Source organism: Zalophus californianus, chromosome 5 (assembly GCF_009762305.2).
Source record: "Zalophus californianus isolate mZalCal1 chromosome 5, mZalCal1.pri.v2, whole genome shotgun sequence".
Classification (NCBI taxonomy): domain Eukaryota; kingdom Metazoa; phylum Chordata; class Mammalia; order Carnivora; family Otariidae; genus Zalophus; species Zalophus californianus.
Window position 1 is genome coordinate 41,975,265 of NC_045599.1, and position 16,579 is coordinate 41,991,843.

At 41.4% G+C, this 16,579-nt stretch overlaps 1 protein-coding gene across 4 annotated transcripts in view; it reads left to right on the forward strand.

The window, feature by feature from the left end:
- The first annotated feature begins 10,742 nt into the window (after positions 1 to 10,742).
- The window catches only part of MAP3K1 (mitogen-activated protein kinase kinase kinase 1), a 75,229-nt gene continuing 69,392 nt past the window's right edge, over positions 10,743 to 16,579 (forward strand). Inside the window, exon 1 of one of the 4 annotated variants that reach the window (XM_027606806.2) lies at positions 10,743 to 10,805. Coding sequence is in view for 1 of the 4 variants with exons in the window: in XM_027606804.2 (XP_027462605.1) it covers positions 11,495 to 11,976 (482 nt within the window). In the remaining 3 variants the exon portion in view is untranslated. Of the gene's footprint in view, positions 10,806 to 11,456; positions 11,977 to 12,638; positions 13,064 to 16,579 lie in introns of those variants that run through there. The other 3 variants (XR_003522296.2, XM_027606804.2, XM_027606805.2) reach the window with 3 other exon arrangements.

Below are 16,579 nucleotides of genomic sequence, written 5' to 3' on the forward strand. Positions count from 1 at the left end.
AAATGTCCCGGGTCTCCTCAATCTTCAATACACAACCTAAGTTCCAACATATGGTCCACTGTTTCAGGAAGATAAAGAATTATTTTAAGCAAAAACTGGCAATTTTAAAAATCAGCTTAGAAATGTTCTTATATTTCAGGAGTTTTGATCTCCACTGATATTTCTGTATAATTTCCATCCCTGATCATTTTAATAATTGAAATATTTTAAAAACCTAACTCTTCAAATTAGTTCACTTCACTTTATCAATCTTATTTCTAAAGAAGGAGATGAATTTTTAAAACATAACTTTGAGACCCTCTGCAATATGAAAAGTGATTTAAAATAAAACAAAAGTTTGTTTCCACGGTCTTACTCTGCCTAGTCCAGTGTTTTCTTGTCTTAAAATAAGTTGGCATTCCAATGTTTTCATATATACTAATAAGCTGGAATAGTAATGCCCATTACACTGATCTCTTTAGCAATAAAGAAGAGAGTTCTGTGATTTTGCCACCATTTGGAGTGCTTCTCAAAGAAAACCCATTGTTAGTTCACCTTTGCCTCTCTCTCAGATGGGGATATGACCTGATTTGCTTTGTAGTCTACAAACTGAGGAGAGTAAATTCTTCTGCTTAGCTTCTTCATCTTGCCATGTCCTTCTGCAGCTCGGCCCAGCAGATTCTCTGCCAAGAATCATCTAATGCAACCGATGTATCCTGGGATTGCCAATAAAATGTGTGAAGGGGTGGGCTCTCCAGAGAGATGGCCTGTGTTTTAGAGCTGTTGATTCAATGACACTTTTTCTTCTCAGAAATTATTTTTATTTGTAATTTATTTAGAGATGGAAGTCAGTGATAGGTGTCCTCCAAGGAAGTGCAGAGAAGCACTAAACTAAGTCCAAAAATGAAGATTGTTTCCCCCATCTCATGAGTTGTATTTTGTTTTTAGGTTTTTTTTTTAAGTTAGCAAAAAACACTTTATTTAGTTACTTAGTATGCTCAAAAACATGCTGTCCACAGCATACGCTGGATATATGGCAAGGATTGGCCTTCAATGTTGTAATTTCAGACTGAAGAGCAAAGGCTTCATAACCAACTCAAAGTTTCAACACTAGAGTTTGGGGAAAATAAGTCAGTAAAGTTTTATGTTTCCAAAAGGGAACCCGGCATTCTAGTATTTAATGTCTATTAAATAATGACTATTCCTCTACCCAAAATGTAAACTTCATAATGTATGTAAATTAGTGGACTTGTTATAGAAACACTTTTATTTTCAGAAGTTAGGCAAGGTATAGGACTCTAACTAAAACTTAGCCAAAACAAAATCACTGATAATAAGACATACTTTTTTGAAAGATTATTTCATATTTGTATGTATTATTTGGATTTATTATTGAAAAAAGATCCATGTCTGTTTTAAGATGACAAACAACATAGAAGTAAAAAGTTAAAGTTCTTTCATCCAACTCACAAGAGTTGCTATTAACCATCTTATATGTATTTGAAATATATAAAATTTTGTCATATTATATTAGCATTATATATAATATATATAATAATATAAGTACAGGCTTTACAGAAATAGAATTTTATCCTATTCTGCTACTTGCTTTTGCACTTCACTACATTTTAGACATCTTTCTTTGTCAATACAATAAATAGGTACAACAAGTTATTTCACTCTTCTCCATGAGTGAATATTCACTTAGGTAGCATAATTTTTTTTATTATGTTATGTTAATCACCATACATTATATCATTAGTTTTTGATGTAGTGTTCCATAATTCATTGTTTGCATATAACACCCAGTGCTCCATGCAGAACGTGCCCTCTTTAATACCCATCACCAGGCTAACCCATCCCCCCACCCCCTCCCCTCTAGAACCCTCAGTTTCTCAGAGTCCATAGTCTCTCATGGTTTGTCTCCCCCTCTGAGGTCCCCCCCTTCATTTTTCCCTTCCTACTATCTTTTTCTTCTTTTTTTTTTTAACATATGATGTATTATTTGTTTCAGAGGTACAGGTCTGTGATTCAACAGTCTCACACAATTCACAGTGCTCACCATAGCACGTACCCTCCCCAATGTCTATCACCCAGCCACCCCATCCCTCCCACCCCCCACCCCTCCAGCAACCCTCAGTTTGTTTCCTGAGATTAAGAATTCTTCATATCAGTGAGGTCATATGATACATGTCTTTCTCTGATTGACTTATTTCACTCAGCATAATACCCTCTAGTTCCATCCACGTCATTGCAAATGGCAAGATCTCATTCCTTTTGATGGCTGCATAATATTCCACTGTATATATATTAGGTAGCATAATTTTTAAAAATCTAGCCACTACAAATTGGCATCTGGTGCATTGTTACCCTGTCATGAACATAAACACTGCTCTAAAGGACATTCTCCGTTTTCCGTAGAATAGAAATGGTTCTCTGCAGCATAGAAAACTGTGCTGCTTCAAAGCATGGTTTTATTTAAAATTTTGAAAGGTATTTCCCATTGCCCTCTAGGCTTCTGCACTGGATGCCTCCTATGCCCACCTTGCATCTCAACCACCTTTGATTTCCATTAATGTGGCAGCTTCGTGCAGCTGTCTGCGGCATACCAGCACCTCATTCCCGCCCGACCTCATTATCTCTCATTTCTCCCCAGGGTCTCTCAAGGCTGTGTGACGGATGCCTGGGGACATTGATCAGCTTTTGCTCATGTGCATACCTTGAAATGTGAAAGGCCAACAACACTTCTTGGTGCAACTCTTATCCAATGACGACAGGAGCTGGTGGGTAAATGTTTCCTTCCCCTCTCCCATTCTTCAGGTGGGCAATTGTGAGGCACAATCCACATAGCTCCTCAGAAGGTCCCTGAGGGATCCAGTCCAGACTGCCTACAAGGGTGGTGACCAGCTAGAAAAGGCTCCCTTGGACTGGCTTTACCCTTCCCTTTTCACTCCCCGACTCCTGTTCCCCTGTCTCAGGCTCTGCTTTTGGGGGGACTTCAGTTTACATAGATACAGATTAAATCCTACCATTGGTGACTGTTTTTTCTTATCCTCAGTCACATCAGGCATTGCCCGCCTTTTTAATTCTTGTCATAGAAATAGATAAGAAATAGATCTCACTGTTTTAATTTGCAAGTCTGGATCAGTAAGTTACATATAAAAAACACTTTAAAACATCAGCAAGTAAACCATAATCAAGAATCGGTCATTTCTTCTAACATTAAAACCCTAAGGAAAAACACTTCATTGCCCCCTTTTTCCCCAGATGAAGGTAGTACTTTCTGATTTTCACACAGTAATTGACACAACAGAGACAATAACAAGCATATAACATGAGCAGAAGTCTTTTCCTACTGTCTTATAGCCCTTGACATATTAAGACAGGACTAGCAAATGATGGGTCCATAATTTGAATTGGGGCCTTTGTTCATATGTGTCAGTCTCTGATAAAATGTTAGACTTTCATAAAATGTTAGCGCTGAAATAGATGTTAAATACATCTTGTTCAGGATCCTTACTCTGAAAATGAAAATCCAGGGAAGGGAAATGACTGAATGACTCACCCAATCTGACACAGACAGTGGGAGCGATAATCTGGAACTCCTGACTCTGAGTTTGGTGTTTTTCTTACTAAATTATGCTCTCCTTTCTTCAGAAACTGATCATTTGGATTTTCCAAAACATCCTCAGTCCTTGTGTCTGATAAGAGCCCATTTACTACTGAAATATAATAAGGTAAGAAATGTTATTCATCATATCACCATAGAGACATCACAAAGGACTAGAGGTTTCTCCTGCTATACAAAAGTAGAGGTTTGCTATGAAATCTTTTATAAGCCCAAATGGCATAAAACAAAGTAACAACCATTAATTTATATGGAGAAGTTTTGAGCATTCCCTGATGCAAATAATAATAATAATAATAATAATAACCTCTCAGGCTTTTCTGATACCTGATGACACGTCTTGCTAACAGATGCCAAAATAAATCGAGATAAGGCATAGATGCTCACAGACACAGTTCAAAGCTATGGCGGCTTGACGCTGAGATGCTGAGTATAGTGTCTGAGTTCATGTATCTTTTGGTTAGTGAAAATAGGTACTGGTGTAGGTCTTTCGCAAAAGCAAAGAGCTGTAAGGAGAACTTTTGAAAAGCGGGGGACACCTGTATTTTTAGAGCGGTTATAGCTTTGTAATGGTGACCTCTTGAAAGAGCTTTCTAATGGCTCCAAAATTACAATTGTAAATATAGAATACTGGGATCCTGGGATCCTGGCACACATCGCTGTTCAAAGGGGACATAAGATACGAGATCAAGATAAGAATCTAAAATAAAAAAAAAAACAAAATAAGACAAAACTGACAGTCGCTAGGGAAAAATCAAGATCAATGAATAAAGGGGTCAGAGACTTTAAATTTATTAGAAGCCTATAGCTACCAGCATGTAAAGGGAGCTTGGAGATGACTGCATTCCTGAATTCTCTTTGTCTCCTTGGATATGTGAGAGATTTACCTTAGTTTTCACATGTATAGTTTCTTTTTGTATGATAAAACCATTTAAAATAATGAAAGTTTTAAAAAGTCATTGGAGGGCAACCCCTTTGGGGGTCCCCTCTCTCCTTGGGAGCTTTGTACTATCACTTTGCTATCGCTCAATAAACTTTGCTTTGCTGCCCACCAGTAAAGTAAGTAAGTAAGTAAGTAAGTAAATAAATAAGTCATTGGAGGTGATTTATATATTTAGGCCAACTGAGTTTTAAATGCATTCTTCCAATTCCTATTATGGTTAATTAACTGATAATAATTCTGCTCAGTTGGTTTTAGTCATATATTATTTCAGTACAGGGAACTGTTAATATTTGTGGAGCACCAGCTAAGTGCTATGCACTTTACATAATTTCAACTTTATTTATTGCTAGCCCCTGTCCTAGTTTGAGTTCCCCTAAAACCAGACCTTGAGACAGGATTTTAATGCAAATAGTTGTATGAGAGGGGAACGCAGGGGAGTGGAGAACTGAGACAGGAAAGACAGCTAATAAAGTTTCTATTTCCAAGCTGGCAATCACTAAGGGTAACTGGAGTTCAGTCCTGCTGGGGGAAAATATCTGGAAATCATTGTGGAGCACACTCCTGAATTATCTCACCCCAAGGATAAGAAATTCTGGTATATTGGTCAGTGTTTAACCAACAGCTCTGGTAGAGGATGAGAGTTCTGATTTGGAGCAGTTGCTAATAATTCCCATGATGTAAATATACTCATCATGGTCAACTTTAAGCTACCAATGTGACATCACTGAACTTGAAGTTGGGAAGACATATGCCCTCCAGGTTCTTATAAACTGATGGAGAGCCATCTGCAGTACACCACTGCAATGCTCATCATTGGTTAAGGACTGCTCAGGATAGGAGTGTGGGGTCCACTTCCAGCAGCCTATATAGTCAGCCAAGTGACTTCAGAGGCCAGAGAGATGTAGCTGCCATGGAAATCTGGATGATGTACGCCGAAGTAGCAGTAACAGTGAGAGGAGAAGGGGGAGGTTCCAACAGAAAATCCCCATGTTTCTGATGACTAAAGTGTGTACAACTTGCCAAAGGTCATGTAGCTAATAACGGAAGAAGTGAGATTCAAACACCAACCTGGCTGATACTGAAGTCTTCTTCGGTCTGCTTCTCCTATTGAAAGCAGTATCACAATGCATTAGTGAACAAAGAAAATTGTATTGTATTATTTATGGTAGATTAAATTGTTCTAACAAAAAGATCTAAATAAGTAATGGCACAAGACAATAGAATTTTCTTCCTGGGAACAAATTCAGGCTATCTAGAGGGGCTGTCCTCTAGCTAGTCCTTCAGGGACCCTTTCATTCTGTGACTCTGCTATCCCATGAGGCATTGTAGTCATCTGTATCTAGCCAGTGCCATTCCTTTAAAGCCATGGTTCACATTCTATTGATGAGAACCAGTCACATGGCCATATCTAACTGCAGGGATGGCTAGGAAACAGTCCTGGCCGGGCAGCTGCTTCCCAGCTACAACTGTATGGAGCAGATACTTGTTGGTTAATGTTACTTGTGGTTGGAACAAAGGAACAGATACTTGTGGCTGGAGCCCGGGCCTCAGGACAGGGTGAATGGTGAGAGCAGAACAATTAATGGTGGAAAGTAGAAGGAGGAGATAGATTGAGAGGTTCAGGAGGGTAGAAAGCTTATCTGCTACTTCAATCCTACGGTATTCTTGGGCCTCGCATGGTGACTAGCACACAGGAGTTAAGGCACTTAATATGTGTTGAATGAATGAAAGAAGGAATTTGGATTCTATTCTCTATGTGATGTGGAACCATTCAAGGGTTTGAGGAGAAGGGACAGAATCAGAACTGCAGTTTAGAAAAATAACTGACAATAGTGCCTAAAATTTATTTGAAAGGTTAACCACTGGAGGTAGAAAGTAATTTACTTATTATATGTTACCAATTTCTATCTGTTGTGATTTTTTATTTCCTGAACACATAAACATGGATATTTTTAATTATACCCCAATCTGGCCTAACCAGGCATTTGGGAGTACATCAAACTCATAAGTGTTAGGTACAACGGCTCTAGGACTGGGCTGCCTAACTCACAGCCACTAGCTATATGTGTCTTTTGAGCACCTGAAATGTGGCTAGTCCAAAATGATGTTCAAGATGTTCTGAAGTATAAAATACACATGAGATTTCAAAGATGTAGTACAAAAATAAATGGTAAAAGTTACCATTAATAATATTTTATATATTGATTACATATTGAAATAGTAATATTTTGGATGTATTATATAAAATAGCACAATATTGTAATTAACTTCACTTCTTTCTTTTTATTTTTTTAATGTGGTTACTAAAAATTTTAAATCACATATGTGACTTGTATTTGTGGCTTGCATTAAATTTTATTAGCACTGCTCTAGTAGATGCCAATTTTGTATACCTATTTAGCAGTTTTCACGCCAAAACAATGCAAATCAATTGCAAAGTGAAGTTCAAATGTTGCAAAAGATGCAGAAGTTAATTAAGCCACTGGACATGGTACTGAACTTCTCAGCTCACATGTAAAGCCTTTTCACTGTAGGATTCAACAGAATTGAACCAGCAGACCACAAAGGAAGAGGAAACCAACAAGGACATCAGTTCAAAGAAGGTAACTGAATATTACAGGAGGACCTTGGGATAGTGTATGAAGTCTTCAAATACTTTTTGCAAAAATAATAATCAGAAATAAACCACAAAAGTCAAATGGAGAAAGAACACCTCACCATACATCAAAAACATTAACCAACATGACTCATTGAAAGAATTCAAAGAATCAGTGCAGAGTTGTAAAGGTAGCAGAATTTTGCTAACTGTGAGAGAGATCAACTTCATAAGCTATAGTTTTATTTTGAAGTAGAAAAACCCAATTCATCTTTTTTTCATTATTTACAACAAAATTTAGTTTCTAAGTACATGCAAATATATGCAAAATATGTAGACGGCTGGTTAATAAAAAGCAATCATAAATATGTATATGTTTATGTATCTTTATAAGATATATTATCTTAAATATCTTATTTTAGCTTAAAACATAAATAACAGGATTTTGTTTTGTATGGTTTGGGTTTTTTTTAACCAGTATTTGGCTCTAGGACCTTGGTCTGTTGAGTGTGAGTTTGCTATTTAGAGTTTCATGTATCTATGTCACATATCTCACTGTCTACAATTTTCACTTTTAGTTTTTTAAAGCAAAGTGAGAACTGATAGATACTTGCTTTCCCAATCTTTTACAGTTATCCCATCCACAACTAATTTGATAGAGTTTTTTTTAAGGATTTATTTATATATCATTTGAGAGAGGGGGGAGGGGAAGGGGAAGAGGGAGAGAGAGAATCTCAATCTGACTCCCTGCTGAGCATGGAGCCCGACCCCCCGGGGGTTTGATTTCATGACCCTGAGATCATGACCTGAGCCAAAATCAAGAGTTGGAGGCTTAACCATCTGAACCACCCAGGCGCCCCAAGAGAGACTTTTTTCAGTGTCTCACCTTCTTTCATTTTCCAAAACATTTAACTTAGTTTTCTAACGTTCTTTTTGCATTCACATACCCATGTTTTATTAATTTAATAATTTAATAGTGTTTAATTCAATTTCATAAGGACAGTTATAATAGGTATAATCAGGTTTGGGAACAAGTAGATTTTCTTGGGGCCCACAATTCACCTGGAGGGAGAAGGGTATAGGCACCATGAGCATTCATTGTGCTCTGGCGTCCCTCTGCATGTTGTACGCCACACTGGGAATGTTGCTGGACGAGTCAGCTAAGTGGAGGCTGCTTAAGAAACTTTCTACTATAATGTCACCTACACTGTCCTTGTAGGGGGCCAATTACCCCATAAATGACAAGATTTGCTGACTTAGAACATGTAGAAACACCTGGAAGTATGGTGTCTAGAAAGTGTGGAGAAACCAAATTCTAGCCCAACTCTCCAGCAAGTATTCTGTATTAAATATATAAATATATATAAGCCTAATAGAACACAAGCATTTGTTCCATTCTCCAGGTTACATTCGTACTCTTTATGTCAACCTAAGACATAGATCTTACAAACAAGCAAGAAAACACACACACACACACTCACACACACACACACACACACATCTGAAATCCTCTAAGAGTCAGCCTGATAAATACCTAATAAAAATATTTGCAGATAGGAATGTTTTATTTAATTTTGTAAATATGAAATACAGCAAATACTATCCCCAGAGAAGAGGAAAAATCCTTGCATGTGTATGGTAGGGGCTAGGTGCTTAATAAATATATGATGAATGATGTACAGTCTGAAATATTTCTGCTGGTGCATACTAAATCTGCTCATTATAAGGTCAGTGATATTTATACACAACCAAGAAATGCACCAACATTAAACTAGATACTCCAAATTAACGTGGTGTAGGAACTGAAGTGTGACAATTCCCAGAAGTACTGTGTAGAAGCAGTGATTTGTAAAGCACCAGCATAAAAATTAGCAAAGTTTTCATGGCATAAATGTAATCATTGCAATGCTTGTAACTAAGAAAGAATAGAACTAAAGAGCTTGGGAATAGTAACTGGAATTTTCAGTGCACAAACAACCTTTGAAAAGACACGTCTCCTTTATGCCATTAAAGAAATCATTTGAGCAATAACATAAAGCAGGAGCCAAAAGCACCAAAACCAGAGCTAGAGTCCTAACCATGCTTAAGACGGAGAAACTACAGTAGCAATCCCAGGGTTAGAGACTTTGTATTAACATATGACAGAGGAAGAACATCCTTTGCAGTCAAGCATGTCCTTTGATTATTTCTCTCTCCCCGTCTCTCCAAAAAAAAAAAAAAAAAAAAAATCAGTTTGTCAGTGTATAGATGCATAATGACAACCCAAATATTTACAAAGAAGATCAAGGGCAAAATGACTTAAAGCATCAAAAACTCGCAAAAGATCAGTACTAGGGTTTCTCCATGGTGGTGTGGAGAACTGGGGCTAGTTGACAGTGTTGTGTTTGGTACAAATAAAGAGTTTTGCTTGAATCTTGTTCTACTTTGCTACTATGGCCAAACTTTAAAATTGGAACAACTTTGAAAGGCTAAGGGCGTCCACTTGCTTTTCTCATTTACAGGTACCAGAGTATGTGTATGCCATTTAAAGGTTTTTCGATCTAAATAGGAAAGAGTAAAGTTTATCCTTTTCAATTTAGGATTTGGTGGGTGTGGCAATCTGGGAAGACCTGGGAAATAACTAGTGTTTAGTTTGGATGATACACTTGGCAACCATTAAAAGAGTGTATAATTATAGCCTAAATGTAGACTTCAAATTTTAACAGATTTATCTAAACTTTCCAAAATTTGTACCGTTGAATGTAACTATCTAAAACTGTTTTACGGCAGATGCAGCAGTATTCAAAACATTGAGCTAATATAAAATCAATACCATTTTTTAAAAAATCCCTCGAATATCACCATCCTCCTCGGTTAACATTTGTAGTCGGGAAGGAGACTTTCATTTTACCTAGTTTCAAGAAGTCAAATGAATCATTTTGTAGACAGTACTGACTTAACGCCTAATTCTATGAACACTGACAAGATAGCGCTCTTTCTGTTCGTGAGGAACCCTCCCCCTCCCACCCACCCCCATGTCTTAATTAACGTGCACAAAATAAATCTGGGGATGCATACCCCTGGTTGTGGGAGGTTTCCCCTCACAGACAAATCAGCTCGAGGAAAAGAAGGGAGGGGAGAAATAAACGCCACACAGAAGCTCTCCTTGCCAGAAGAAAGGTCGAAAATCATTAACATGTAAATGGTGCTTTTTCCATCCCAAGGCTCCTTATCGCCGAGACTGCCCCAAGGACTGTAAGGGTTCGGAACGCCACGTTAGGCAACTCGGGGGGACTGCAGGGGTGGGGGCGGATGGAACACGGACTGTGACCCGACCCTGCCGGGAAGAAGGACGTGCCGCCAGAGGCATCGGATTCGGGGAGGGCCAAAACCTGGCCGAGAATGACATTATCGAGCACTTTCTGGCACAGCCTAGGTTCCTTCCCCTAACATGCTCTTTGTGGTCCCGTATACTGCTGCCTTTCCCAAAAACAGCGGAGGAAAAAATAAAGATGTACAAGGACTTCCGCCCCTCCATGTCTCTCTCTAGCGAGGGCGGAGAAGATAAGAGGGATGTCCCAAATCGGTGACTTCAGGTTGTGAACAAGAGATCCCAGGAAACTTTGAAGTATTTATTTGTAGCTCGTGTTGTGGGAGAGGAGGACAAACGAGGAGAAAAGGTTTTTTCAAAAAACTTTTTTTGGGGGGGGGCGGTCCGCGGCTGCACGTCGGCTTAAACATTGGGTTTCTTTCGCTTTGCATCAGACGACAACCCTGGGCGCCACCTGCGCGTCGCGCGCGGAGTGGGGGAGGAGGATTGGTCTTCGCCCGGGTTCCCCGACGCCCACTGCAAAGGGCAGTGAGAATGACAGACCGCAAACCCTCTCGCCTGCATCCCCTTTAACGCACTACACACCTAAGTTCGAACTGCAACTCTCGTTGGGCGACCTCTCGACGAGCCGGGCGGAGATTGCGGCGGAGGGGCAGCGGCGCACTGTAGCCGCCGAGGCTCCTCCTCTCGCCGGTGCAGCCCGGGACTACCTGGCGCCCAGCGAGTGCAGCACGCAAAGCCCAGGGCGCCTTTGCGGCGGTTACGTTCCAGTTCATTTCGCCAGCCCGCGCGCGACGCCGGGCGCACACCCCACTCCTTCCACCTGCTCCGCGCCACCAACCCCCCCCCCCCGCCCGGGCCGAAGCCGGTGCGCCTGCCCGACCGTCCAGGCCAAGCACCCGGCGGGCCCTGCTCACGCAGTTGGCGCAGGCGGCTCTACGCTAGCGGCGCAGCGCCCGCCGGTCCGCCCTCCCCCTGCAGTCTCCCCGCCCCCTCCCTCCCTCGCAGGGGCCGAGCGAATGTAGCCCGCGAGAGAAAATGGCGGCGGCGGCGGGGAATCGCGCCTCGTCGTCGGGATTCCCGGGCGCCGGGGCGGCGAGCCCCGAGGCGGGCGGCGGCGGAGGGGCTCTCAAGGCGAGCAGCGCGCCCGCGGCAGCCGCGGGACTGCTGCGGGAGGCGGGCAGCGGGGGCCGCGAGCGGGCTGACTGGAGGCGGCGGCAGCTGCGCAAAGTGCGGAGTGTGGAGCTGGACCAGCTGCCGGAGCCGCCGCTCTTCCTCGCCGCCTCGCCGTCGTCCTCTTCCACTTCTCCGTCGCCGGAGCCCTCGGACGCGGCGGCGGGCGGGAGCGGTTTCCAGCCTGTGGCGGTGCCGCAGTCTCACGGAGCCGCGAACCGTGGCGGCGCCCACCCTCTGGAGCCCGCGGCCGCACAGGACAGCGGCGCCCCGAGCCCCGCGGGGGCCGAGCCCGGGGAGAAGCGGACGCCCGCCGCCGAGGCGCCTCCTGCAGCGGCCCCCGCCGGGTGAGCAACGCGGCCGGGGACGCGGCGAGGACTTGGGGGCGGGCGGACGGACGAGGGCAATGAATGAACCCGGGGTACCGCGCACTGCGTCCCGGGGCTCCGTGCAGCGAGGCTGCGCGCCGCTCGCCGGGATCCGAGCCCTCGGGCACCCCCTTTGACCCCTCCGGCGTCGGGCGGCGGCCCGGACCTGGCCTGGGGGACGGAACGGGGACCCGGGGCGGGGACGTGCCGGAGAGTTTGTTATTGTTTGCAGACATGTGACAGGCGTGCGAGCCGCGCTGCAGGGACCCGTTGAAATAAGGTGTGGGGCCCCGGACTGGCTTTGTGGGGCTCCCGGAATCGGGATTCTCCGAGGTGACCCGGCGCGGGACCCTGGCGCTGTCCTCGGGGCAGGGCTGGGGGGCGGGCAATAGCCCAGCGGCGGCGCCCCCAGACGAGAGTCCCGGGATCGCTGGGGGTGAGGCCCGAGACTGCAGACAGGCGGTGGTCAAAAAAGGGGCGGGGTGGGTGCGGATCCCAGCCGTAGGCCGGGTGGGGGGGGTGGGGCGTTGGGGAACGGCGTGAGGTACACTGGACCTTGACAGGCAGAGCCCCTCGTCAGGTACCCGGGCCCGGCCGGGAGCCGGCCAAAGGCAGCACGACCGCAGAGCGCTCCGGGTGGAAGGCTCTGTAACGCCTGTCAAAGCGGTGTGGGAGGGCGGGCGAGCGGGCGGGCTGCAAACTCGGGGACTTGGAATATTTTAGGACTTGGGTTTTCTCATTGCGTCCCTCAAGGGGCTCTACATGTTCTTGGGAATGCGCACAGCGCCACTAAAACTTGAGTGACTTCTGTTTGGAGTTTGAATTTGGCCTTTGAAGTTTGCATTTGGCGGAGTGGTGTAAGAGCCAGGACCGGATGTGTCAGCCATTCAGTTTCAAAGCAGTGGTGACTGCTCCCCGCAGCTTCTCCGGCGTGGCTGGGGACCGCGGCTGGGGTGCGGTGCTTCCTGCTCGTGCAGCTGCGCGGGCTACCAGCCGACTGCGGGATTCCAGGGACCACAGTGAAGTGGGCTTCGGCTCAGATAGTCCTACGTGCCTATGCATTACGGTACGTGTAAGGTAATAGACCAGCGGTTCTTGGCCTGACCCCTTTTTGGCAACTGGAAATCTTTATGTTAAAGGAAATTCTTTTAAGTGTGACAGTCGTAATCCTTGTTTTTAGGAAATCTGACTAGTGTTTGCACATTGTAGTCTTGATGAGTATTTTGAGTTGCTGGAAATGTTTTTTGTGATAGTTAACCGTTGCACTGTAGAGTTTCCTGACCTAAATTTATTATGGGTATTTTAAAGACTGTGTTTTATATTTGTTTCCCTTGTGAGACGAATTTGACAATGGGAATCCTTGGTTTGGGTTAATTATCTAAAGTGCTTTGGTACTTTTTGAGCTTGATATTTTTATTTATTTAAAACCACAGTTCATTTATTACCAGGAAGTTGCACACCCCACCAAAAAAACAAAAAACCCTAAAAATTATGATCAGCACTGTGCCATGGCAATCTTGAGAGGAAAGGAGATTTGTGGCTGTGATAGTTTTCTGTGTGCACTTGTAAATATGTTAGTGTTACAAGAGCTAAGTTTCTCTACACTTTCCTGCTTCTGTGAAGATTGGATTAAAACCTCACTAGAATAATTCTTTGAAGGCAGTTAGTACTACAAATGAGCTCCAGATAAAAATATTAAACCTTAAATTTTAGAAGTTAATTTTATGTTCTTGTGAGAGTAACTTTTTGAATACAGTAAATAATTTAGTGTCAGCATTCTAGTCCTGTTGATGAGCTATGACTATAGTAGAGGAGCAACCACTGTAAAAATAATGTATAGAAGTTGTTTAGAGTTGCCTCCACACAAAATAAGACTAAGGTGGAGGCAGATAGAATTGAAGAACTGAGTAACCCATGTTTAATTTTTGTATGTTATAACATAGGTCGTTTTGCCCTCTTTGTTGGAGTGGGTTATAATGCAGTGTGTGAAATAAGGAGCTAATCAGCATAATCATTTTTAAAAAATGAATTTCACTAGCCAGAATGCTGTTTGTTCACCCCAAATGTAATACCTACAGACTTCGTTTATAGTAAAATGTTGATTCTCTAAGCTTGAAAATACAGTGATTTTTCCTTCCAGTTCCTTGTTTGTGGGGTTGAAGTTCATTTGCATCTATTGGTATAAATACTTTGATTCTAAAGAGTTCGGTGAACTTTACATTTTACTTTTTTGACAGTAGTTTCATTTGTACTTTCTGGAGGAAAATATAGCACTGAGATTTTGAAGTAGTTTTATGTTTCAGGAGTAGTACGGGTCTGGGGTTCCCTTCTGTCTAAAGACCTGTTGTATTTTTAAGAGAGTTCTATGATTTTTTTAATTTCAGAATTTCCTTCAGTTTTTTTGATCTTTGGATGTAGAAACTGAAAATGTGGAAAATACATTTGTGAAGTATAAATTTTGTAAGTTATATTCATATTAAAAATAAAAGATTTATGTCTGTCCCTCTCCTTTAGGGTAATAATTGAAATCAATGAAAGTTTTGTGCCTGTAAGTGGCGCCCAAGGGTTTGGAATTTTAACTTATATTACAGAATTAGGAACTTTTTCTTCCTATTTATTGTTTTTGAAGAAAAATTACAGTGTTACTTTCCATTGAACAGGCTGTTGTGAGTTTGGTAGATATAATTACTCAATCCTATTTTTGTAACTTAAAAAAACCCTAACTATCAATTTGCTGGCCCCATGAAAGAACAAGATATGCTGTACTTGTTAATGTTAGTTTTTGTTTAAAACTAAAACCATTTCATAGACTGCTTTTATATCCTCATATAGCCCCCAGCTTTCACTTCCTTTTAAAAGCTGCTAGGTTAAAAATATAATTTAGTGACTTTTTACTAGAGGAGATATGGGAACATTATTATCTAAAAATAAGTTGTAAAAAATTAAGTTGGTGATTTTATGAAACGGTACAAGTAGTTACATAAGGTAACTTATGTGAATATATAAGTTTCATAGTTATGAATTGTCTACAAATTCTATTTTAAATCAGGTAGAACATTAATGTATTCTTCATTATACTTAACCTTAATAAATGTAATCCTGAAAGAAAAATATCAGAGCTATAGTTGTTGCCAACTTTTGTTTTCTTTTCATATCTGATTTTGGCAAGGGTGACTGGTTAACCAACATTCCTTAATGTATGATTTCCAATACACTATAACAACTCAATTTTGTTAGATACAAAAACCAGGAAGTAGCCCTGTTCATTGATACTCTTTCCTGTCTTCTATAGCACCTCAAGCATATGTTGCATGTCTTAGAAATGGTCATTGACTTACTGACTTGAAGATTTCAAAACATGGAAAGAAAGGAGTGTTCTTTGTTTTGAAGAGAGCAAAATAACCAGCTACAGCTTGCCTAGGCTGTCTGGTCATCAGTCCTTGACACTGGCTATAAGCATTCCAGAAGAAGAAATAATGGGGTGGGAAGGCAGTTAATGGTGAATGGATTCCCCTGAGGGAAAATATAGGGCATTCAGAAGTACTCTGAGTGAGAAAGGACAACTTTTGTATTTGTTACCCATTTTCTTGGGTTGAGAGGTATTTCTCTGTAAAGGCAATAGGAAAACGTGGCATGGAAAAGTAATGGTCTCCAGAAGCTGCTTAAGAACTACACTATATTGCACCTCTAACCTTGGAAATCCTTTGCCTATATCAGATATACCAAGTATATTCCTTAGACTTGGTGGTTTTCCTCAGTCCTTGCCTCTTTTTATATCCTAAGTCAAAAGTTAGAGCTACTTAAAAATGTTAATGGGTAGAAGATTAATGTGAGGAAATGTGCAGTTTTAGGAACAGACCCAAGTTATCTTTAACAAATAATTTAAGAACATTTTTAAAACATGAAGGAAGTAACCAGGAACAGAATTAAAGTAAATGGTTCATTGCAAAACAGTGAGATTAGTCAGGTGTTCTTCTTATAGCAAGATTATAAGAGGATTTTAGCTGTGGCTAAAACATGTTCATTGAGTATACAGATATGTTTGGATTCCTTTTAGTAGTCACCTTTCTTACCTTCTACAGGTCAGGCCAGTTATATATAGTATCTCATTTCATTATCACTACAGCCCTCCAAGGCATTGTAATTTCTGTTTTCAAGAGAGGGAAACTCATTTGTGATGCTAAAACTCTGTGATCACATAACTAGAAGACAGAGCCAGGTCAGTCTGACTCCACAATTCATTTCTTTCCACCATCAGTGCTGCTTTTATTTTTCCAAATTAATAGTTAAATTAATTGATAATTTTTAAGGAGGAATTTGTTCTGCAGGAGTCATAATAAACATAATAGGTCTTTACCCAGTGCCATTGCCAATATATTCGTCTTTTTATATGTATATACTGCATAGCTTTCTGTAACCTGGCCTTGTATAATGTAATAAAGTAGACTGTACTTAGATCACCTTATTGTGTTAGGCAAGGCGAATAATTGATTCACGTTGAGTGTTAGATTTTTTGATTTGTATCAAATCAAATGTATTTTGTTTTTTGATACATAATTTGATATAATACAATGTATTTTGA